The 26,626-nt window shown below is 36.2% G+C and overlaps 1 protein-coding gene across 3 annotated transcripts; it reads right to left on the reverse strand.

Annotated features, from left to right (window-relative positions):
• Positions 1-148: 148 nt before the first annotated feature.
• On the reverse strand, positions 149-26,542 carry CDC37L1 (cell division cycle 37 like 1, HSP90 cochaperone). 3 transcript variants are annotated; one of them, XM_084986624.1, is made up of 8 exons: positions 26,378-26,542; positions 22,481-22,762; positions 20,316-20,462; positions 19,209-19,302; positions 11,609-11,724; positions 11,113-11,235; positions 6,833-6,997; positions 149-3,508 (listed from the first exon to the last, which is right to left on the reverse strand). In XM_084986624.1, exons 4-8 carry the CDS (start codon positions 19,240-19,242, stop codon positions 3,407-3,409), a joined length of 540 nt encoding a protein of 179 aa, XP_084842750.1. In that variant the 5' UTR covers positions 19,243-19,302; positions 20,316-20,462; positions 22,481-22,762; positions 26,378-26,542; the 3' UTR covers positions 149-3,406. The 3 variants fall into 3 exon arrangements, with proteins under 3 accessions (XP_084842750.1, XP_084842742.1, XP_003121966.1); XM_084986616.1 differs by having other exon boundaries at positions 26,298-26,542; XM_003121918.6 differs by lacking the exon at positions 20,316-20,462 and having other exon boundaries at positions 26,298-26,542.
• Positions 26,543-26,626: the final 84 nt, after the last annotated feature.

Below are 26,626 nucleotides of genomic sequence, written 5' to 3' on the forward strand. Positions count from 1 at the left end.
AGTGTGAAGAGTAAATAACATGAGAAATCATGATTTTTTTAGAAACAAGTGAGGTATGTGGGAATTTTTATAATTTTCATACTTAGAAAAGATTAAAACTTCAAGTCTAATTCTTCAAGACTTATGAGAATGGTTTCAACTCCATTAGTAGATGGTAAGCAATTCATAATCAACTTTTATTCATTTTTGTACCCTCCGACCCCCAATTAGCTTACATAGTAAGCAAGCAAATAAATACTTATGAGTCAGCTTCTCAGAATACCTATGAAATAGTACATACATGTCCATTACAGATGAAAAATGGATGCATAGACTTTTAGGAACTTATTAAAATGCGTATGATATAGTAGCAAAACTGAAATGAAAAGCATGACTATCAGCTGAGGCAAGTACATTTCTGTCCCACATCAACTTAAGAACTGAAATATGTGACTGACTCTGAGAACAGTAAATTGACTATCTTTTTATTCTTCGAAAATACCCCAAGGTTAACTTCAGGATCACTTTGCCTCAACCCACAATCAATGTTTTCATCCTGTAAATTCTGTAAAATAATCTACTTAATAAACTAGATTCCCATTCTTTGGGCAGCATCTTGGTTCACTTTTTTTTTTTTTTTTTAGTGGCTGCACCCGAGGCATATGGACGTTCCTGGGCCAGGGACTGAATCCAAGCTGCAGCTGCAACAACACTGGATTCTTTAATCCACTATGCTGGGCCAGGGATTGAACCTTGCCTACACAGCGACTGGAGCCACTTAAGTCAGATTCTTGACCCACTGCGGAAATTCCTTAGTTCACTTTTAAAGGGGTAATAGGAATGCCAGTCTGAAAGAAGTTCCAGTGTTCCGAAAAAGAATTTATGGGCGATTGTGAGCTCGTTAGGCAAAATTTCAAAGAGCCCACTAATAGATGAGAATGAAATTTGAAAAAGCTCACTAGATGAGACTGTAACTCATCCATCTCTCCTAAAGAATAATCTTAAATCAGTATTAATTCCACCATCATTGATAAAATGACACTAAATTAACAGGGGATAAAGTGATGGCTATTTTTAAAAAAATCTCTTATTAGAATATCAACTATATCAAATGAAATAAGAATCTTTGATGGATATTTTGATGTCAAAGATACGTTTCTACTTTCCATGGTTTAAATAATTTGTTTGGAGAAAAATGTCCAACCTGAAATATAAATTATCCCTTTGGTTACTTAGTATATTCTTATTATTTAAGAAACCAGAACACATTTCTCCAAATAGGAGTTAGTTTTTAGTACTAAAGCAAAATAAAGAAAAATAAAAAGGATGTCAATTTATTATCCTTAGTACTAAAGTACTGCTAAATATGTAAGTTATAGTCTTTAGGTGCAAATTATGGCATCAATCAGTAGTTCCCAAAATAAATCCAATCACTTTCACATTCAAAACACACAACACTTCCCTTTAAAAGTAGAATACACAGCTAAATTTTTAAATAGCTCTTCAGTAATTCCTGTTTTAGAAAACAAAACCTAAAAGAACCCTTCAGAAATAGTTTACTCAGTTTGCTGATAATTTCTCTCCTTCCAGTCTTCAGTTTTTAATAGTTCTAACAAGGCAAAATGAAATTCAAAACAATTTGAGTGTTTATTGGTAAATCCTGGAGAAAGGTAAAGTTGAGGAATGGAAAGTAATGCTTCAAGTAACTCTTCTGTGAAACTGGGGATTTTATTCCTATGTTCATTCTCTGTTTGACAGGAAGGAAAAAACAAGAGCTTGCTCCAAAACAGAAGGAAAAAAAAAAAAAAAATGAGAGAAACTATAACTAGGTAATTAGATTAAAAAAAATTTTTTTTAATTTAAAAAAGCAGGCTGATGAATACTACCATATAAATTAGTCAAACATTTTATTATATTGTATATATTTATATCAAAAGCACAAAAAGAGTTTTATTCTGAAAACCAGGAAGATTGTGATGTTACATATGTATGATTCAGAATTCCAGTCCATTTCTATAGGTACTAAGTGCCTATCACCTCAGTTAGTTAAAACAAGGTGCAAGTGAAGCCAAGGTCACAGGTGTGACCACATGGGTCCCTTAGCATTATTTGGTTTCTCAAATTGAGACATATATTCCAAATCCCATTTAGTCATCTTCTAAATGTTTGCTACTAGCCTCAATGGGACCGAGCCAAAGACCACATCCAGTACAAATCAAAGCTCGTTTTCCTTTAAGTCAGAAGGTTAATCCTCAAGTAATAAGGACAGTATAATTAGCATTGCCATCTCATTCCAAATAAAATGAATCATCAAATATCCTGGCATATTTAAAGTGAATTATATAGGAGTAGTAAAGCTCAGAAGCATTCTATGGTAACTAAGCTAAAGAGAGGAATGACAAATGTAGTAAAAGCCATCATTACCAATAAGGACCACCAAATTCTTAGAAATAAACAGTTAGCTCTAAAAGATTTCTCTTGCCTTTTAAAAAAAAGTCCTTGGGCCATATCAGAGTGAAACAAACAATACCTATAATTTAAAAAATCAGATTATTTTTCCTGTTTGTTCTTAAAGGCCATTAGTATTCTTTTAAAACTTGCTCCCTGAGAGATCCCATACTATGTCAAGTAAAGAAATTAAGAGTGAGCTTGAAGGTGATCTTATTGAAAAAAAAAATCTGTATTAGCTTTATCACTTTTTATATCATTATACATCCCTAATATTAAAATGTCAACAGTGTAAAATCAACTTCTAAGGAATCAGTTCTGAGAATACTTGGGGGTAAATTTAATATCTATATAAGATTAATATTTCAGTCAAAGATTTAACTGATGGTGCCGAAAAAACAAATGTAATATTATTTTAAGGGGAAAGACTTTGTTTTAATTTGTACCACCCAGCTTATTTAGAAAAGTAGATTATCAGCTACTGATTTATTGCTTTTAATATGATGAAATAGCAGATTTGACAGCTAAATTAGCAGGATACAAGTACATTTTTATCTTTAATCATTTTTTTGTAGAGTAGGACATGTACATATCCATATAAAAAGAGACTGTAGCATATGCCTCCTAGAATCAACCAGTTCTTGTAAACATTGCATTTGTGCAGATTTTCATACTTTGATTCCAAAATTGAGAATACTAAGATTAAAGGCAAATTTAGTAGCCAAACCCCCCCCAAAAAGTCCAGTTTGACTTCCTGCAACATACAGTACCATTCCTCTCTTCAGAAAAGAACAAAGCAAAAAAACCCTAGCAGCACATAAAAAAAAATTTTTACAAAACCTTTCAGTACTCTTTTTTTCCCCTCCCATCAAAAACCGAACAAAAATAAAGTGCAGCACCCATAAAAGTGTCAAGAAAATAGCCAAGTTCTTCCTTTCTTGTAACAAAATATCACTTGGCTTCAGCAGTCTTAACTAAATTATACAGTGTCCATCATTTTGGGTTCATCATCTTCCTTATGTACCACTGAGTTTAAACTGCAGGGAGCTGTATTGATAGAATACTGAAGATAATCTGGATTCTGAAAAAAAAGTATAGAGAAGAAACAATGGATGAAAACTAGTTTTATGCCAGTATATGTCATTGCATACTCAGTTTCACATTTTCTATTTCTGTGGTGTAGTGAAGTAGGAAAGATGGACTTTTAAGTCAGACTGGAATTGAAACCCAAGAAGATAATGATAAAAAATAGAAATGTAATAAAAACTACTTTTTCCTCCCTTTTAACAAACTGTATAATTTAAATTATTCAATCAGGTAAGGCTACATCATCCATGTGATTATATGTACATAGCTATTAATAATATAATTTAAAAGATAAATATGGCTTTAAGCCAGCAATGTTTTTTGTTTGTTTGTTTTTGGCCACATCCATGGCATATGGACGTTACTGGGCCAGGAATCAAACCTATGCCACAACCCATGCCTTGAAAACAAAGCTTATAATACGCTCCAGTTTTTCATGACAGAATTTTGAGTATTAGAATTGGCTAAAGAGGTGTTCCTATTGTGGCACAGTGGTAAACGAACTGGACTAGTATCCATGAGGATTCAGGTTCAATCTCTGGCCTCACTCAGTGGCTTAAGGATCTAGTGTTGCTGTGAGCTGTGGTGTAGGTTACAGATGTGGCTCGGATCCTGCATTGCTGTTGCTGTGGCATAGGCCGGCAGCTGCAGCTCGGATTCAACCCCTCTCCTGGAAACCTCCACATGCCCTGGTGCAGCCCTAAAAAGCAATTAAAAAAAAAAAAAAAGAATTGGCTACAGAGATTCTCTAGAATTCATCTACCTAACTCCTTAGGAACTGAGGACATCATCATGGAGATACTTAAAAAAAAAAAAAAAAAAAAAACAATTAATATACGTAACCTGATGTACACTTCAATTCTACTGAGTAACCCATATTCTCATCTACTAACATTCTTAACACATTTCTTGTCCGAAAGAATAGTTCTGCCCAAGAGCACAAAATTGAGTGTCTTGCCCTATTTTTACTATGTGACTCAAAAGCAGATGGAGTTCCCGTCGTGGCTCAGTGGTTAGCAAATCCAACTAGGAACCATGAGGTTGCGGTTTCGATCCCTGGCCTTGCTCAGTGGGTTAAAAGATCTGGCGTTGCCGTGAGCTGTGGTGTAGGTCGCAGACGCAGCTTGGATCCTGCGTTGCTGTGGCTCTGGTGTAGGCCGGTGGCTATGGCTCTGATTCAACCTCTAGCCTGGGAACCTCCATATGCCTCGAGAGCGGCCCAAGAAATGGCAAAAAGAGAAAAAAAAAGTAGTTTACATAGGTGAATGAGTAGTGGAGTAGGATTAGAATATTAGCTTCATCACTTATTGTATTGACCTTAGGCAAATTACTTAACCTATAAGGAGCTTCAGTTTATTCATCCATAAATGAATGAAAAAAATCAGAGTTTTGGACAAGATCAAATGATACACCATGTAAAATTGTTTTGCAATCTATAAACTGATACAATAAAAATAGGATGTTATGTTAATCTCTTCTTTCAAATTTCCTTTCAGTTGACAACTTAGTCCCTCAAGTTGCCTCTCATCTTATCCTATTTCCCTCCAACAGGTAACAGTGCTTCTGTACATTTAGCTGCAATCTTATCTTTTCCCTCTTATGTTTAGAACCAACAACATCCTTCAGAAGTCTCTTTTTTCCTTTGCATTCATTATGTGATATCTTAGTTTTCAGAAGTTTATATATTGGACTTGACAATGACTTAGTCATAACATTCCTTTGGAAAGACTGCATCCCTGTGGGCTATTTCTCACAGAACTGAAGAGAAAAGCACTCTGTTTAAATAATATTGACAGAATCTATAACACAAAATGAGGGGGAATATTGCTTACATGTCTAAGGGGTAATTATTAATTATTTAAAAATTAGACCTGATTATTTCCATCCTTGAGAACAATATTTTTGGGTGAGTTGGATATGATCAATTGTTTTCATTAAACTGTCCTTAAATTATAGAGACATATGGTCAAGATATTGAAAAATCTCAATTCCTACCACTTTGAGATTTAAAAATAAATATAGGGCTCTCTTCACATTTTCTTTTGAATGAAGTACACTGTGTAGACAAGAGACTAAACTGGCTAAAGCTAGTCCTAAAATCTTGGGGCCTGACAATGAGAAAATGAGAGGTAACTGGTTCATTTCAAGTTCTATCAAAACCAAAATGGACAGCAACTTTCTTGTAATCCTAAGTAGTATTGGGCAGACCAGTGCTCCAACCTCCTCTTCTTTTTGACATAAATTATTTCATGCTAGTGACTTTTTTTTTAAGGGCTGCAGCTGTAGCATATGGAGTTTCCCAGGCTAGGGGCTGAATTGGAGCTGCAGCTGCCAGCCTATGCCACAGCCGCAGCAACACCAGATCTGAGCTGCAGCTTGTGGCAATGTTGGATCTTTAATTCACTGAGCAAAGCCAGGGATTGAACCTGCATCCTCATGGATACTAGTTGGGTTCTTAACCCACTGAGCCACAACGGGAACTCAAGACATTTTTATCTTAATCTAAAAGGAGACTTCCAAGATGCTCTAACAGTTGGCCAATATTACCAGAAATTATTGTTTAACAAGTAACATTAATGTGTACTAAAATGTTGCATCTGGTAGGCAACACCAATGTTTAAAGATAATACTAATAAACTCATGCAACAGATTACCTTGGTTACTACTTGTACATATGTTTTGGAGCTAACTCATCTTACTAAATTCTTATCAGTACATTTCTACTCAAAACAAGATGTTCTTCAGGAGCTATCCTGAGAAACTTATGACTGAGATGATCAATAGCTACTATCTGCCCTTAAGAATGCTTAGGTAGACCTCATCTTCTATTTATTTATTTATTTATTTATTTTTCTTTTTAGGGCCGCATGTGTGGCATATGGAGGTTCCCAGGCTAGGGGCTGAATCTGAATTGTAGCTGCTGGTCTACACCACTGCCACAGCTACATCAGATCTGAGCCATATTTGCAACCTACACCACAGCTCACGGCAACGTTGGATCCTTAACCCACTGAGCAAGGCCAGGGATAGAACCTGTGTCCTCATGGATTCTAGTCAGATTCATTTCTGCTGAGCCACAAGGGGAACTCCTCATCTTCTCTATATTTAAAGAAGTGGAACTTTGGGTGTCTCTCTAAATATTTAAGAAATGGACAAAATTTAGTGCCAAAACATGGCATGAAATGGCACTCAAGAATTACCTTCTGAGACAAGATATTTTAAAATGACCACACACATATAATGTATAAGAAGAGTACACCAAGAGAACAAAAATTATGTGAACACATTTATAAAGTAAATATTTACTTTCCCAACTTACCTGTGGTAAGGATTCTAATAAACCTATAGATCCAACACCAGAATGGGGAACATGATTCTGAACTGTAACAGGTTGAAAACTTGGTGACTGAGAATAAAGTCTGACTCTTGACTTGAACGCTTCAAGTTCATTTTTGAAAGCTTCAAAATAACCTTCTTCCTCTGCCTAGAAAACACAAAAAATACTGTTTTTTTTTCTTCAAGACTTCCAGACCACACATAACGAAAACCAATTTTGTAACAAGCATTAGGCCTGAAGTGGAAGAGGTGAAGGAGATGAATAGTTAATAGAAACCACCCAGATCCCTGTCAGATTTCTGAAAACTACCTGTTTTTATATGAATATTAAAGATAACTTTGTTCCATTTTCCTCTGCTTCAGCAAAATGAAACCAACTAAAAAGAAACAATTGCTCTTACACATACACACAAATGTCATCAAAGTAGGCTTCCTTTGTATTTCTCTTGATTTATCTGTACTTTTGACAGGATACAAGAGAGTCCTCATTTAATCTCTTGCATTCTTCTCTCCTCTTCCCACTGCTAAGCAACAGCCAAGGGATAGTCTTTAAACTTTCTAACTCTCCGTCAATTAATGAGGTGCTATATTACCTGTTATCAGTAAATCTCTGATCCTTAAAATCTATTTGTAAAAGCCACAACAACCAATTAAACTCAGTATTCAACTTCGCTATGAAAATATCTTGGTGTTTTAGTTAAGCAAGAACCTTCTTTTTAAGATGGAAAGAAAAAAGAATGATGAGGTATGTTGAGGGGGGTAATTCCCTTCAATGATGTATATAATATAAGCAAAATTCTTTTTTTGTTTTTTCTTGGCCGCACCTGTAGCCTATGAAAGTTCTTGGGCCAGGGATCAAATCTGAGCTGCAGCTGTGACTTACACTATAGCTGTGGCAATGCAGGATCCTTAACCCACTGCACTGGGCCAGGGATCAAACCCGTGCAGTTGTGGAGACAATGCCAGATCCTTAACCTGCTGTGCCACAGTGGGAACTCCTAATATAAGAAAAATTCTTGATGCAAAACATGCTTTTGGCAGTAGTCTCCATTTATAAATGTTTCCTTTGCAGATTAAAAAAAAAAGTGAAATAGAGCATATCCAATACAACAGAATATAGGTTTTAAGTTCAAGTGGTGAAAAACATTTTGTCAAAGTCTCATTCTTCAATATCACTGGACCTCTTTGTCTGCAGTGCTGTTTTTCCTTTAATATAGATTAGGTTGTATAACTGGATTAAAACCTATGGATTAGTTATCAGCATCAATATCTGTACAAATGTAAAATGCTCTGTGTGGCCATTCTTTTTAATCATTTCCTTAATTATATTACAGCATTTCACTTCAGTCAATATATGGTACTTGTGTAGACACATGGAATGTGAGCCTTCATACCCAAAAGTTATCCTTCTGAAATGGTTATACAACAAACCATTAGAACAATCAAATGGCAAAATTGGTGACTTTACTGCATGCCAAAGACCTAAGGATCTGGCTCTAGAAAGACCTGATTTTTATTTTATTAAGTAACCTATGGGTCACCTGCTCAATTTCTCTATGCTAATTTCTTCATTTTAAAAAAAGAGATAGGAGTTGCCATTGTGGCACAGCAGAGAATCCAACTGGTATCCATGAGGAATGTGGGTTGGATCCCCGGCCTTGCTCAGTGGGTTGGGGATCCAGCATTGCTGTGGCTGTGGTGTAGACCTGTGGCTGTGGCTCCAATTCAACTCATAGCCTGGGAACTTCATGTGCCGCAGATGCGGCCTTAAAAAAAAAAAAAAAAAGAGAGAGAGAGAGAGAAAAAAAGGAAATACTAAACCTCATAAAATATTATAAGGATTTAATGAGTTAAATCCATGTAAAATGTATATATCCATTTAAACGGATTAATCTATGTGAAATGCTTAGAATACCTGGCACAAAGTAAGCACTCCATGAAATTTTTTCTTAACTAAAAAAAAAAAAAATTATTAAGACTTCAGAGCTCTTCAGTTCTATTTTGTCAAAGAAAATTTCAAAGAATATATATAGTTTAGCTATATTCCATTATCTTATTAAGCACTAGTTCAAACATAGCCATTAATGTAAGAAGAAAAGGAAAGCATGCTGTTTTTTTTTTTTTTTAAATGCCTATTGTCAAGTGAAAATTTAGAAGAGTTATCAGAAGCCTAGCTAAAATACCAACTCAATCATTTACTTATTAAAAATACTGTTTGGGGAAAATTTCCTATTTTAATAGTAGAAGGTAGGACTACTGCCATTCTGGCAAAAATTTTTAAATTTAAAAATATAGTGTTTTTCTCTATTCATAAAAGGAAACATGTTCATTGTAATATATGAAAAAGAAAAAGGAAATCATTCATAATTCTCCCACCCAAGTATAATCATAAGCTTTTGGTGTATATCCTTCTAACTTCTATTTGTGTATGCTAAATGTATCATATATTTTAAAAAGAGCATGTAAACTATGCACAATTTCTTGGGCAAAAACTCCACTATGTACCCTCAAAAATTAGGAAATAGATCATTACTAGTATCTTAGAGATGGTTTCAAAGAGCTTTCCATCTCTCTCTTTGAAGTTAACATTGTCATCACTTGTCTTTTTTTTTTTGGCCATGCCTGCAGCATGAGGAAGTTCCAAGGCCAGGGATCAGACCTGTGCCATAGCAGTGACAATGCCAAACCCTTAACACTTAGGCCGCCAGGGAACTCCTATCATAACTTGTCTTAATCCACTCCTTTGCCTCTTCAGTTTTACCACTTATGTATCCCTCAATAATATAGTGTTTAGTTCTGCTTGTTTTTGAACTTTATAAAAAATATAAAACATTAAAAAAATGACACCAGATAATATCATTCTAAGACTTGTTTTTTTATCCATACCAATGTTGATTAGTATATTACCAAAAGACTATACCACAATTTATTCACTCTGTAAACAGACATCTGGGTGTTCCCAGACTTTGTGCTATTATGAATTCTAGGAGGTACATATATATACACAAGAATTTCTCTAGGGTGCAGTTCTTAAGGGTCTCAGGACTCCTTCACACTCTTGAAAATTACTGAGGAAGCTAAGAATTCTTGTTTATGTAGGCTATGTCTATCAATATTTATGTGAGGCAGAAATTAAAACTGAGGAATTTAAAAAATATTAACTGAAATATAACAATAACAAATCATTATATGTTAACATTTCTATTAAAAAAAACACAAAAAACTATTTCTGAAACAATTTAGTGAGAAGTCTGGCTTAATAGAAGATAGCTGGATTTACACATCTGCTTCTATATTAATCTATGCTATACATTTATGAAAGAATGAGAGTGAAAATGGCAAATAGCATCTTATTATTATTATGAAAATAGTTTTGTTTTTGTTTTCTTTTCTGTTTCTTTTTTGGCCACCTCGAGCATATGGAGTTCCCAGGCCAGGGATCAGATCTGAGCTATAGTTGTGACCTATGCCACAGCAGCAGCACCACAGTAGCAGCAACTCTGTATTCTTAACCTATTGTGCTGGGCTGGGATTGAACCTGTGTCCCAGCACTACAGAGATACTGATGATCCTGTTGTGCCACGGCAGGCCTCCTGAAAGGGTCCTGAAGACCCTTGAGTGTCCCCGGACCGCATGTTGAGAAATTTTTCTCTATGGTATATATCTAGAAGAATTTTGGTATTAGCACTTGTCTTATTCAGTTTTACAAGGAAATTTCCCAAAGTGGTGATATCAATTTAAACTTCTACAGGCAGTGAATATGAAGTCTTATTGCTCTACTTCTTGTGCAACTTTTAAATTATTAACCTAATGAGTGTGAAATGTTACTTAAACTTTTTGGACTTAGCTTTTTTTTAAATATAGATGACATCATCCTGAATATATAAATATGTATCACTTCTTTTGACTTTATAGCAAAGCATTTTATCAGATCAGTACAAATTCTTCACATATACAATTTTGATGGCTGCACAGTATTGTGTACCACAGGTTTTTTTTTTTTAAATCATTCCTCTAATTTTTCTGAATACATACATTCATTTCAATGGGTCTCAATTTCACATAAATACTACAATAAACCTCTTGTATAGTTGCCTTAGATCTAAATTAGCATGAAAACAGTAATGTAATTTTCCTTCATTATAAAATCTATAGAATTTAGCCTGTGGCACTCTGGTTGGATGGCTTCCTTTGATGTGTATGGACAAGAGGTCTCAGCTAAAGCCAAACCTTTCCATTTAATAATATCAAACAGCTACTTACTTTGGCTTTCTGGAAAAATAAACGAAAACATCCTCTTGGATCCACATTACAGTTTTTGGCCATTTCCATAATAAACTGCATTACGACAGCTTGATGTGCTATTTGTTCCATTAGAGCCCCTTTCTGAAAATAAATACATTAAAATTATAAGAAATAGCTTTGGAAGTATATTTAATGTTGTGACTACTATTTGGATTTTTAAAACGCGGTTTTAAATAGGTTAAAAAGAAAAAGGTATGGGAATAAGATAGATGGAAGGATAGGGAGGCAGGAAAAGCTCACTTGAAAAAAGTTTCCCTAATCTAAGTGAAATAACTAAAGAAAAATTGTAACAGTCAACTAAAGTAGATATGAAAACAAAATTGTAATTCCATTTAATGACCTTTCTGCTTTCAATTAAAGTAATGCAAAACAAACAAACAAAAAAACCAACCAAACAAAAAAGTAAATCAGAATTCCACCAAGGTTCCCAGAAATTTTAAGTTTCACACAATACCTGTTCTGCTTCTAGATGAAAACACCATAAAATAAGATACTTAGCAGTTTCTTCACATACAAGGTATGGATTGTCAGACAAAAATCTCTGACTATCATCCCATCGACTTAACATACCTGTTAAAAAAAAAGAATTAAATCATCAATGTCAAAAATTTTCCTCCTGTAAGCAAAGAAATGGTTTTTTTTCGGTCTTTTGTCCTTTTTTAGGGCCACGGTTGCGGCATATGGACTAGGGGTCTAATCAGAGTTGTAGCCGCCGGCCTATATCACAGCCACAGCAACGCCAGATCCCAGCTGTGTCTGCAACCTACACCACAGTGCACAGCAATGCTGGATCTTTAAACCCACTGAGTGAGGTTCGGGATCGAACCCGCAACTTCATGGTTCCCAGTCGGGTTCGTTTCCACTGCGCCATGACGGGAACTCCAAGAAATGGTATTTTAAAATGATCCTCTATAAAGACAACTCATATTACCACAGCAATATGATACAGGAAAAGAGCAAATGAAGAGGGATTATAAAGCATCCTCATGGATCCTAGTCTGGTTTCTTACCACTGAGCCATCAAGGCAAATGTGAATAAGTAATACTGAATCTCTTGAAATTATCTGTACTTACTTTAGTCCAGGATGACCAGTCATCTCTATTTGCCCAGGGCTTCAGGCATTCCCCAAATGCAGGACTTATGGCTTTACACCACTCAACCTACTTTAGCTTGACAAATTATTTGATATAAAACTTGCTGTGAATTTTGAAAGCTATTTCCAATGAACTGAATTATCATAGAAATTTTATAAGGCTATCTCAATACTTTGGCAATAAATTTTTCCTCTAGATGCAAAATGAACTTCCATATGTTAAAGTCCCACATCAGGAAATGTGTAAAAACAAAACTGAGGACAAACGTCTTCCTGAGAAATAACACAGGAACATATGGAAATCAATTGAAAATAAATGATTTTTCCTCACTTAAAAATTTATTAGAAAGCATTTTAGTGTTTCTCATAAAGAGTTTTACAAGCTTTATAGAGTTATTTTACCAACATCTTGGATATAGTGAGTAGATCACTTTAAATTCTGAGAAACAAAATCATTTAAGTTACTTTAAACTACTCAAACTATAAAGAATCTAATTAATAACTTCTAAGGCTCAGATCTAAAGAAACCATAATCTTATTTGTCATACCCAGCCATAAAATAAATCCGATATAGCAATTTAATTTAATAAAAGCCTTGCCTTTATTATACTTTTTTTTTCTCTTTTTTTCTTTTTACAGCCGCACCTGTGGCATATGGAAGTTCCCAGGCTAGGGTTGAAATCCAAGCTGCATCTGTGACCTACACCACAGCTTGTGGCAATCCCGAATCCTTAACACACTGAGCAAGGCCAAGGATCAAACCTACATCCTCACAGACACTATGTCAGGTTCTTAACCCACTGAGCCATATAGCAGGAACTCCTACTACACATCTGAAGCGGTGATATTTTCAACTCTATTTACCATCCATAGAGAGATCACTCCTTCTCCTGTTTACAACTCCATGGAAACACGTGACTCACTTAGGTACCAAAATGCTATCTATTTTGGTCTCTTTTGCAGGAAAGAATAAATGAAAGGGTTAGTGACACTTGTAGGGGCCATGACAAAGAGTGTCATTAAACATTAAAGTTTTTAAACTACTTAATACCAGAGCCAAAATTAGCACTTGAGGATGATGATGGCTTTTTCTTTACCTGAGAAGTAATTGTCAACACTTGATTTCAAGAACACATACCAAATTATTATGAGATTGAGAAATTACATTATAAGTAGTCCATATAGATCTCTGTGGGAAGTGTATGGAATTTTATGAACAAAATAGATCAAGAGAATGGCTTAGTGGGACAGAACACAACTGAAATCACAACTTTTATCTTGGAATTTATAAACAAACTTAAAAACAAATGGAGAGTAACACAATCTAGCATGATGACTCTAGGACTAAACTGCCTAGGTTGGAGTATCAGGTTTACCACTCACTCTACCTTGGGTAAATCCCTTTTATACCTCTATGCTTCCATTTCCTCATCTGCAAAACAGGGCTAAAAATAGTACCTAACTCAGAATTGTTGTTAAGATTAAAGATTAAAGGAGTTAATATTTAAAAAGCATGTAATAAAACAGTGCCTGACAGAGAGTACACACTTGATAAATGGTAGTCGTTATTAATACAATATGAACTATCATTCATTTATCAAATATTAAGTAATCCTTTGGTTAAGAATAATCTAGTCTTTTAAAGTAGCCGAACGACTTCTCTGTGTGCTTAAAAAAATTACTCTGACAAATTAGGAGTTCCCGTCATGGCTTAATGGTTAACGAATCCGACTAGGAACAATGAGGTTGCAGGTTCGGTCCCTGCCCTTGCTCAGTGGGTTAATGATCCGGTGTTGCCATGAGCTGTGGTGTAGGTCGCAGATGCGGCTCAGATCCCTCGTTGCTGTGGCTCTGGAGTAGGCCAGTGGCTACAGCTCTGACTCCTACCCCTAGCCTGGGAACCGCCATATGCTGCTGGAGTGGCCCTCAAAAGGCAAAAAGAACAAAAAAAAAAAAAAAATTACTTTGACAAATTAATATTTTAATTGTGAATTTTCATCCATGTATTTTTCTGTTGAATGTCTAAATCCCAATCCACCTATTAGCTCTCACTATTCCACCTGATTCCTAAAATGGTTCTCGAATACATGCCCTTATTTATATTTCCCAAGATTCTTTGCATTATACTTATAGAATGATATATTATAATCTTTTAAATTATACTAAGAAGTTTCATTTCTCAATGTAACTAAAAATCTCCCAACTAGGTTGTGAATTTCTTAAAAAACAGTATAAGACCTCTTTTTCTATGTATCCAGAGCTCCAGATCTCCTATATTCCCAATCACCTACCACCAGAGAGCTCGGTCTTCCTTCCTTCCTTTCTTTTTAGGGCCGCACCCACGGCATATAGAAGTTTCCAGTTCCCAGGCTAGGGGTCAAATCGGAGCTACAACTGTCGGACTGCGCCACAGCCACAGCCAGACAGGTTCCAAGCCGCCTCTATGACTTACACCTCAGCTCATGGCAATGCCAGACCCTTAACTCACTGGGCGAGGCCAGGAATTGAACCTGTATCCTCATGGATCCTAACTGGGTTCGTTACTGTGGAGCCACAACAGGAACTCCCAGATAGCTATTTCTACCTACATGTTTGCACATAAATTAATCTTATTTGAAACCAAACCCATTCTTTTCTCCTTGCCATCTATATTTCTTCCTAAGCTCCAGGTCAAGCATTCTACAAATTCTTCTAACATTTCCATTCATCCCACATCTAACTTATCACTAAATCCAGTGGATGTGCTATTACAATCTGTCAATATGGTGAATCACATTATGTGTCTTCTAATGTTAAACCATCCTTGAATTCTTAGGATAAACCTGTTAAAAATATTTCTTTTTCAGATCATAAATATGAAGTATATGTACTGTGAAGAATTTGAAAAATCCAAAAAATAATGATCTCATGTGATACTACAAGAGAATTAATGTTAATTCTTAACATTAATTAATGTTATTTTCCTCCGGCTTATTTTTTGACTTTTAGAGAAACACAATTAGAATCATATCATATATATTATTTTCCTACTCAATACATTTCACATTCTATTCAAGAGTACTTTTATTAAACGTTTTTCAAAAACAGGAAACTGATGTGTTTTTTAAAAGCAATATATAAGTGATTGTTTTGAAGAGACTGATTACCCACCCAAACCACAACTGATTCTATCAGAGTGTCTATGCAATATTTATAGGTTTTGATAAAATTCCCATTGGCAACACCCTACCCAGAGTCAAAAAATGCTGACTCACAGCTAATTTCGGTTGGCAGTGAACACATAATGTATAGTGAAAAACTGTATTACATCATTAAAAACTGTATTACATCATTAAAAACTCTTTATGATCAACTCTGGTGATCATAAAGAGTGATGTGAAAGATGCATATAACTGAATAAAACTACTTTATGAAATTCAAAAGGAAACAGACTATTTCTATGTTGATATTTTATATTTATAAAACATGAGTTAACTAAATTAACAAATAATAAATTAAATACAAATATGGGGGGAACCAGTACTTCACAATATTATTAGATGGTAAATTATAAGGATAAAAGCAATATGAGAAAGATAGTCAAAAAATTCCACAAAGGAAAGTTGGGTGGAACTTTGAAGAATGTAAATACACATGAGACCACAGAGAAGTATAGTGTGAAGTCACTGCAGCCCTTCACAGCCTCGCATGTTCTAGGCCCATGTTTTCCCCAAGAGTCTGGAATGCAATCCAAGTTTGGAAAGTCTCCAGCTAAAAGTTTTAATCACAGCTGCTATTCCAGATATGTTTAGTTTAAAGGAGAGTATCAATGTAGTTATCCCGGCAAAAATTTTTCCCCTTTACTACAACATGTATATAACACCAGAAACATCTGCTTTCACCCAGCTGGGACAATATTAAACTTTCACTGTCTTGCTTCAGGTCTCTACCAACTGTGCCATAAGTCAGTCCCCTGGGACTCTGACTGTCTCATCATCCCACATGACTGCAAAGTAGTCTACTCCATTCTGATGGAACTTGGTGAGCAGGATGTAGCAGAAATCCCAAATGTTTTGGTAACACACAAACATGCCAGAAAGTGGGAAATAAAACAGCAAAATTTTGGGAGCCTCCTTCCTTAGTAATATTTCTGGGAGTCAGGGGCTGCAGCAAGTAGGGTATCTCTTCCAAAGTCAATATGCATTTCCACTAAGAAATAGGCACAACGTGAATCTGGGAATGGCTATAGGGTCTGGTTGGCTCCGAAGACAGTAGGCTCTGGTTAATATTATAGCATTTGACACTGGAAGCCCACATATGCAATGGCAAAACAATTGTTTATTAGTCACTTATGGATGTCCTGTTAACCTTTCTCCTCAGCCATCTGATTGCTTGTGAAATTTTATAAACTTAGGGTTCATGGTGGTAGATATGAGATTGCTTATATAGAGATTCAATAACATGGGATCTCTTCATCAAGGATATTGCAGGTTAGCCACTGAATACTTAATCTGTCAGTAGTAGAAACCAGTACTGAAACTTCAGTATTGGCACCCAAAGCTGGAAAGGCCAGCCAACCACCAAATAACAGGCTGATTATCTTTGTCCCATTTCATCTTGGTGGGTCCAATGATTCCTCACTTGAACAAGCCCATTAGAGATCTGGTATTTTCCTCCCTCCTTGCCATGCTACTATCAATAATATTATCTGTGGTCTTAGTAAATAAGGTATTCCCCATATCACATTATTTCTTGACCCCAAAACTCAACTTACAGCAAAAGAAATGAAGACAAAAGGCTTGTGAAATTCAGTGGCCTTATGAACATCACTATAGGTTTTATTCAATAGTGAAAAGTTATTTATTTATTTATTTTTACTATTTTTTTTTTTTTGGTCTTTTTGCCATTTCTTGGGCCACTCCCACGGCATATAGAGGTTCCCAGGCTAGGGGTTGAATCGGAGCTGTAGCCACCAGCCTACGCCAGAGCCACAGCAACACGGGATCCGAGCCGCGTCTGTGACCTACGCCACAGCTCACGGCAACGCCGGATCCTTTAACCCACTGAGCCAGGGCAGGGACTGAACCCGCAACCTCATTGTACCTAGTCGGATTCGTTAACCACTGTGCCACGACGGGAACTCCAATGCTGAAAAGTTTTATTGAAGACTTACACAGTTACACTGCCAGGTGGGTTACTATGCCTTGTGAGGTAGGGATATTTTCCTAAACAAATATTATGACCATAGCTATTGGCTTATGTTAAAAGTGAGGGAACTATTTTCTCATGGACTAGGTTTCCCATAGCTCCAAAGCAAGTAGCCTACAGAATGCCAGCTGTGTGAAAGCATCTTGAGGGATGCTATTCTACCAAGGGCAGTGATGCTCTGAAAGAGCAGTTAGAATATGGTACTCCCTTTTCCTACAGAACACACAGGTCTAGGAAGTATGGACTGCAGATGGGAGTTGCAAATCACATTATCACACCTAAGCTGCAAATCACATTATCACATTTGCAAAATTTTTGCTTTTTATCCTTATAATTCAGGACTCTGCTCATTTAAAGAATTTAATATCTATCCAATGGAGGATTATACATCCATTTTTTTCTATTATAAATAATAGTGAAATGATAATATGTACAAAAATAAACTTCATTTTTTCAGACACTACTCTTGAATTAAAGAGAATATACAGCTTCTTTCACTTTTTAAAATAAAAAGTATGAGAAAAATTAATAAATTTTATGAATAAACTTTATGAAATAATTTTATGAATGAACTGCATAAAAAAGGAAAAATCTAAGATAGTATCTATTGTACTGACATAACTGAAGGATGAATGAAATTCTAAATACTTTGGGAGAAAAACACCAACAGGAAAAAGGTCTCAAAATGCCATTTAAAAAGCTTATTAACAGGGAGTTCCTGTCGTGGCACAGTGGTTAACGAATCCGACTAGGAACCATGAGGTTGCGGGTTCGGTCCCTGCCCTTGCTCAGTGGGTTAACGATCCGGTGTTGCCATGAGCTGTGGTGTAGGTTGCAGATGCGGCTCAGATCCCACGTTGCCGTGGCTCTGGCGTAGGCCGGTGGCTACAGCTCCGATTCGACCCCTAGCCTGGGAACCTCCATATGCTGTGGGAGCGGCCCAAAGAAATAGCAAAAAGAAAAAAAAAAAAAAAAAAAAAAAAAGCTTATTAACATACTACCAATAAAAAAAACTGTTTGCTAAATTAATAATTATACTTCTCAGTAGCATTTTCACTCAAGTAGTTATCACATTGCTTATAATTCTTAGAACAAAGCATTCTATTTCCTGACTGCCTTTGTACATGCTGTTGTTATTGCCTTGCTTCCCTTATCTACATGAAAAACTCCTATATGTTCCTCATAATCTAGTTCAGATGTTACCTTCTCTGGGAAGCCTTCACTTGCATTAACATCATCTCATCACTTTTCCCCAATAGAGAAAATTATTTTTCAGTTTTCTGAATACATATTTCTATTACATTATTTATTATAAAGTAATTGTATTATTTATCTGAATAACAATTCAAAGATCTGATGAGCTATATAGCATTACATCCCCACACCTGAAAAAAAAATGAATGCTGATCTTACAAATGTAAGATAATCAGATACCAAGGAAGCAAAAATGAAAAAAGACAAAAACAAAGATTAGTTGGGAAATGGAAAGAATCTATGGAGTAAAAAAGACCATGTCTTAGAGGGCAGGATTATATAACAATAAATTGAATTTTGCATTTCTTCACAATTCAGTTTACTCTTTTACTCTATTTTTTCAAGACCAAAAAAAAACCAATAGTCTAAAACAAGAGCTATACAACTGTGCCAGAAGTAGCTACATAATTGGAGTTTGTCAATTACCTTCTTTTTGGTCCCCATTTTATAAATCCATTTTTTGTACACATTTATAACACCAAATATCACAAAAGAAGGAAACTCACATAGTAGACTTACCAAAATGTCTGATTTTTTGCTCATATTTCTGCATAAATGATTTTGATTTATCTTCATCTTCTGTTTCTTTTCTTTTATCTTGATTAATAAAACTCTTAAGGAAAAAATGGAGTTAAAAATCAGATTTTATATTCTAATTGGATCTCTTTTCTCAGATACTGAATACCTAGCAATCCTTTTATAGAGACTATAAAAGTGATACAGTAAACTGATACTATATCATTAAATTCATCTGTTAAAACTCTATGAAGAATTAAAATGTTCTTGTAATGGAATTTCATTAGTCTTATTTTAAAATGATATATGTGCAAAAAAATGATATAATTATTTTAGAAATCACACAGAAAAACAAATGAATTAAACTTTTGTACAACTGAATTTCCCTATAAAAAGCAGGTATAGAAAGATCCTTTGCATGCGTAATTATGTTCTGCATTATTCATTTCCATTAAATATTTTCAACTCTAAGCTCTGGAGTTCTTGCTGGAAACAAATTCAAAGCTTATAGTGAATAAAATATATTTACTATAAACTCTTTGATAAGACAAAATCTAAAATAGATCTTTGTTGTGAACTTTTTTTTTAGGAGAGGCCAAAGAGCTTTATTCTGAAATCAAGCACACATTTCTAATAGGGAAGTGCTTATTTCCAGCTAAGTAAGTCATAAAACAGACCAAGATGAAGTTTTTATCTGGCCATAAAAACTGGCAGAACAGTTTCTCAGAACATTCTGTAATCACATTTAAACCTTGAGATCATCACTGCCAAAAATGAAAACCAAAAACTAGCTCTCTGTCAGTTTGCAATCAGGAAGCACACAAGTTTACATATTTCAAAATAAAAGCTTTTCTCCTTTATGTATTCTGCTATCTAGACCAGCACTGTCCAATAGAAATATAATCCAAGTCACAAATGTAATTTAAAGTTTTTTATCAGCCACATTAAAAAGCAAAAAGAAACAGATGAAATTAACAACATACGTATTTAACCCAACATATCCAGCATATTATCATTTCAACATGAAAGCAATACAAAAAAATTAATAATGAAATATTTTACTTTTTTTGGTACTAAGACATTGGAATCTGGTGTGTATTTTACACTTACAGCACATCTCAATTCGGACTAGCCACATTTCAAGCGCTCAATAGCACATGTGGCTAGCGGCTATCGAGTTGGACAGCGCAGATCTAAACCAGTCCTCTCAAGTCTCAAGCTCCCAGACAAAATCAATGTACGATTTTGAGCAAATGACTGGAACATAAAGATAGTCCTAATTAATGTGTGGTATAAATGTAGACTATCTTAGAACCTAAGTTTAAAAAAAAAAACAAACAATTAAAAGCAAAGACAAATAAAAATATTTTCTTTGTGACCACTGTGTAAACAGAAGAGACATTAACTTTATAAAACAAAGAAATGCTGTTTTGACCATTCCCTCTGGAATAAAAAATAGTTTTGAGGTACAAATGCAAACCAGAAATAATACTTAAAAAAAGACATATCCCTTAGAACAATATATACAGAGATAGCACATCATTCAGATAAAGAATGATCTTGTTGAAGGTGGAGAAAAATATATAAATTGGTACAAACACAGAAAAAGTCTAGAAAGACATGACTCATTGTTAACAGTGGTTATCTCTGGGAAATGGAAATGGAGGTGAAGGAAGCCTTTCAATTCTATTTTATACACTTTTTTTCCCCAAGAAGCATGTTGTTTATTACTTTATCACCATTAAAGAATAAAGTGCTGATAGGGCTAGTGGTATTGCACATTTACCTATGTGTGTATTAGTGCTGTAGAACTAAAGCTGGTCCAGGGAAAGAAATTTAAGGTGTTTAAGAGCAGGGAATTGAGAGTGGGTGCCAGAGCAGAAATATGTAGTGTTACAGACTACGTCTAGAACATAATGATGTTTAAAGGTAAAGTGAATGTGGACTTAGAAGAGAATGAGCAGTCTACTCTTGAAGCTTGAGAGTTAAATTTAGTACAAATAGAAAGAAGTACTACTTTACACATTAGTTGAAAATGACTGAATTTCATTGCCCATTTCTTTTTCAGATACAAAAGTCAAAGAATAAGGCCTAGGAGTTCCCGTCGTGGCGCAGTGGTTAACGAATCTGACTAGGAACCATGAGCTTGTGGGTTCGGTCCCTGGCCTTGCTCAGTGGGTTAGGGATCCGGTGTTGCCGTGAGCTATGGTGTAGGTTGCAGACTTGGCTTGGATCCCACGTTGCTGTGGCTCTGGCGTAGGCCAGTGGCTATAGCTCCGATTAGACCCCTAGCCTGGGAAACTCCATATGCCGTGGGAGTGGCTCTAGCAAAGGCAAAAAGACAAAAAAAAAAAAAAGAATAAGACCTACTGGGGAGTTCCCCCATTGTGGCTCAGTGGTTAACCAACCCGACTAGTATCCATGAGGATGCAGGTTTGATCCTTAGCTTCGCTCAGTGGATTAAGGATCTGACATTGCAACAAGCTGTGGTGTAGGTCGAAACACAGCTTGGATCCCTCCTTGCTGGGGCATAGGCTGGCAGCTACAGCTGATTTGACCCCTAGCCTGGGAACCTCCAAATGCTGAGGGTGCGGCCCTAAAAAGACAAAAGACAAAAAGCAAACAAAGAATAAGGCCTATGTAATCCAGTGAGAAAAAGAAGACTGTTCTTAATGACCTGGCATAAGTATTATACTACTCTTTCAGTAATAACGCTTGTAACACTAAGTCCAAATTACTGTGGGGTTTACTAAATACATACTGGCAAGTAATAGTGAGAGACTTTGTTTTGTTTGATAAATCTGGTAACTATATGTTAGTGTTAGAAAACCGAAAGTGAGCCCATAGGACAGCAATATCAGAAAGGGCTCTTAACATCTGAGCTGCACCTCATGCCAGACCCTATGCTACCTGCTTTTAAGACATTATTTAGTCTTCATACCCACTCTATACATTTGAGGAAACTGAGGCTTAGAGAAGTTAAGAGACTTGCCCAAGGTCACAAAGCCAGCATGTGACAAAGTCGAGATTTAGGCAGTATGACTCTAAAACCCCCACTTACACTCAGTATGTTACATCGCAGCCACGTAACTGGATTAAGGACTACCCACATTAGATACTACTAGGAATATAGGTTTATGTAACAACAGTTCTCCTAAACTGTCAAAAATGAATACTGTTTACAGGATTCTGTTGCTTTGTTATCAGATATGCACAACTGATTTGTACAACTTCAGTGATTCTTTCTTTCATTATAGTTCAATAAAAGGTGGTACCTTATTAAAAACATCCTTGCTAATGGCATCCATGTTCCAGAGACACATTCTCTCTCTTTGTACTAGAGCCTCTTCTTTCTGCCGCCATTCTTCTTCCCGTTGCCGCAGTTCTGATACTGCTGTTTGTGCTTTGGCATGTTCCTGATCCAAGGACTCAGAGTTATGCAGTGCTAAGCTACCAAGTTTCTGCTGAGCTTCAGCGAGATTCCATTTGCAAGCCACAGAACTCTTCACAAACTCTTTCTGCTTCTGGCAAGCCATTTCAATTCCATGGCTATACATCTGGATAAAAAACAGGATTTTTTTTTAAAAAGAAGTGAATAAAACAGGTACATTTATGCAACACAGTTCAATTTTCCTTTAGGCAAGGCTTTCTTGACGTTTTTGGTACACAGGTATCTGGCCTGCTGTGTTTTAAGATACAATTTTATATTATAGGCCTTGTTTCACCAACTAGCTTTTGTGTTAATTTGTGCCTGTCCCCTGACAACTATCAGCAACAAAAAGCCTGGCAACTAGCACAGTGTTCTGCATACAGTGAGGGCTCAACAAATATTTGCTTTATAGTCTTCATAATCCTGAAACAGCAGAATAATGAGAACAAAAGCTTAAATCTAATTCATCAACTTATAACTCAACATGCTGAAAATCAGACCTTTAGAGTTTTGCTCTACAAGTTCTTTACTGAAAAAAACCTTTTTATTTAGAAGTAATCATTTCTTCATTTCTATGTTCTCTCTGTATTATACCAATCCTTGTTAATCTGAGTTCTTATTGGAAATTTCTATTTATAATTGACTATATCAAATAGATATCCTTTAACTTAATCCTAATCAAAACAAGCAAGGTTTTTTTTTTAAAAAGTCACAATTTTACTCTAATCTAGTCCCTTATCTGCATCACCATTCAGGCCCTTATAATTTCACATTTTAAATATATAAATTCAGCCCTTCTCATCTCAAGCCATTCTGTACTCTACTAGACTTTGAGTGCTCTCTCCAAGAAACAAATCTGATAATTATACTCATTTTTAGAGCTTTGGGATAAAGTGCAAATTCTGTGGCATGGCATGGTCTCACTTCCTATTATGTTTCTGGATTCAGCTCTAGTTACTCTTCTACTTGTTCACTTATTCTTTCCATCCCCCTACTTCAATGTGGCAACCCTCCTTCACTCCATCTCCCCAAACTCCCATCTCCATCCATTCCAGATTCTGGCATCACATCCCTTCCATCCTTTCCTGTCCTTCTCCACCCAAGTTATGCAGACTTTTATAGTGCTGTTCTCACACAATATAGTGCTCATTTGTTTACCTGACTATTAGCCTCTTGAGGGGCTAGAGTTCAATAAATCTTAGATAAATACATGACTCTTGACTTCTTGGAACAGACAAGCAGTATTAAAGAATTCTAAGGCAAGTACCCCCTGCAAGGGCCCTCCTTCTTAGCCGAGTCTTTAGGCAAACTTAGATTTCTACTGCAACAAATGTGCTGTTGCTATTCAGATGTTTTAGTTACTCATTTAGCAGGTCTGCAGCCCAGGTACTACATAGTTGTAACCAACCAAGTTAAGTATTTATTTTTACTTTTTGCTATCTTAGAATAGGATCAAGAATAACTGTAGACTAGTTATGTTTAAGAAGGGATCAGAAAAAGGAGAAAAATGAAGCTATAAAATATAATTTGTACGAAAAGACAAAGAAGTACAAAGGAAGACAAGGACACATTGAAATATCTCGCATTTTCAAATTATGTGGGAACAAATTCTCAAATCAAACACAGAAGTCTTATTTCCAAATTCTAAAATAATTTAGGTTTAAATTCTCTACAGGCTACAAAGACAATGTTTGGGCATTTGAGCAAACTATCCAATATAAATGGAGATGACTAATTATATTTTAATGAACTTAGATTCGAAAAAGAAAATGTTGGCATTTAGGTCTATTAATGTAAAAAAAAGTCTAACGGAACTTTTCATGAAAATTTCCAAACAGGATCTTTAAGTTTTAAACTGCCTTTACATTAACTGAATCTCAGAACTATGCATCACATGCGACATTAAAATGTCTAGATTCCCCATATATGGTAGAAATAAACCAAAGCTGTTTTTATGTTTATAAAATGAATTAAACATTTTACTCCTTCCAAGTATTCCAACAGAAAAACTTAAGTCCTAAAATTTAAAACCAGTAAGGCACATAAGTAGGTTTGTTATAAATACATGAATTAATTTAGGATTAGCAGTCATTTTGCAAATTTTAGCACCATTCAGAGGTAGTTTCGGCCAAATAAAGTTTTACTTTACATCACAGTATGAGCAGTGCAGTAGGTGGGAAGAAATACTACCATGTGTAGGAAGTGGATTCTAGTTTTAATCCTGTCAATGACTAGCTATAGGGTTTCAGGGAAATCACTTTTAAAGAAAGAGATAAGCCTATTCATTTTTAAAATTCCTTTCAGCTAAATAAGCTTATAATTCCAAATGCATAAATAAAAAGTAACATACAGCTATTTTTAAAATTCAGAGTTTCTCTTAAGTTACTGTTTAGATCCAACCACAATCCATTGAAATTCTTGAGACCTTTCTATCCTCTCCATATGCCTTCAAAATCGACAATGGTAACTGCTGTTCATTCTTTTTCTCTCTCTGTAACAGATTCACTATGTGCTCATATAACACATTTTGTATATAAAGATGACACCAGTGATCCATAATTAGTGGGTGACTACTGACCTATCAACTCTCATTCTGTCCTCCTAAAAAATGTCTTGTACATTCCCAGCGACTGGCTGAAGTACAGCCTGTGGTTATGAAACAGCATTTTTCTCTGTGCAGCCAACTAATCCTGAGAGCTGGGCATAGGATCGATGATCTTACACTTACTGGAAAACGATTGAAATCACTCATTTTCATTAAGAGCTAGCAAGATGAGTCCCGAGTAAAACTGTATTAATTCAGTTAAGCCCTCAGGGATCCCATTTTGCAAGAAGCCTAGAGGGCAGACACCTACAATTCGTTTCAGTGAGTTTAGTCCAGTGATCCTGAAATATACTTCAAAAACATACTCCAAGACAAAGTGACATGAACAGTAAGCACTGCCTAAGATAAGACCCAGGAAAACCCTAAATGATAGTATATCACATCCAGATAATTTTCAGAGTAAAGAAGGCTGGGCTGAAAACCACAAGCAGTTTCAGGGATCTGAGTAAGTCTGAAGGAAAAGGCAAATGCGTGCCTTTATGTTTTTACTTCAGAATGGTATGAAACAAAACTAAAATCATAATCATAAGGGGGAAATGGTCACGCCAATCAGTGAGCATGATTTACGCCATCAAAAGCCGAGTTTTACAGAATTTGCTCAGATGTCAAAAGTCAGTGAAATAAATTGGATCGGAAACGTTTATGTCAGGAGCTCAACCATTCACTGTTCTCATCAACTGTATATTAGAGCCGTCAACAGAATAAAGTACTCGGATAAATGCAGGCACAAGAGGACAAAGGGTCACTGTTATAGCGTGAACCGACCTAAATCTGCTGCTGTCAAAAGGCGGGTGACGGGGAGTAACTTCTTCCAAGGGTGAGAAATTAGCCAAGGTGAAAAAGGTGTGCGTGGAGGTTGGAAATAAATGGCCAGCCCCTCTTCGAAGACCTCAGTAGATGCTACAAAGCGATGGGATGGAATCAGGCCCCCGGCGCCCGGGGTGGGGAAGTGGGGACTCAGAACAGGGCACAGAAGAGGGTCGCAGGAACAGATAACTCTGGGGGCCTGGTGACGGAACCTTCTCATCCCCTCCGCAGAACGCGGGCCCCTTCTCACCTGGGAGCCGCCGCCGGGCAGCTGCAGGCAGCGGGGAGAACCAGGGGACACATCCAAGTCACTCTCTTCCTCAGCCTCACCTCCTGCCCGAGGGAGGCTCCAAGGTCCTGGCGGCGGCCACGGCTGCTCCATGTCCTGCTGCCCACAGCCCCACAACCTCTACTGCCAACCGACTTAGCGTTAGTGGTACCTACTGCGCGGTGCCAGCCGCCCCAGCCGGCGGGGGCCGTTACCCAGAATCCCTTGGCAGGCCGCGACGCCGACGCACGCCCCGTACTAGCCCAGGCAGCGCTACAGGCAGACGGCGGAAAAAGACTGACTCCACCTGA

The sequence above is a fragment of the Sus scrofa genome, chromosome 1, assembly GCF_054392235.1.
Source record: "Sus scrofa isolate SSC_HxYL_T2T_F1_AM1 chromosome 1, Sscrofa_HxYL_maternal_Yorkshire_Landrace_v2.0, whole genome shotgun sequence".
Classification (NCBI taxonomy): domain Eukaryota; kingdom Metazoa; phylum Chordata; class Mammalia; order Artiodactyla; family Suidae; genus Sus; species Sus scrofa.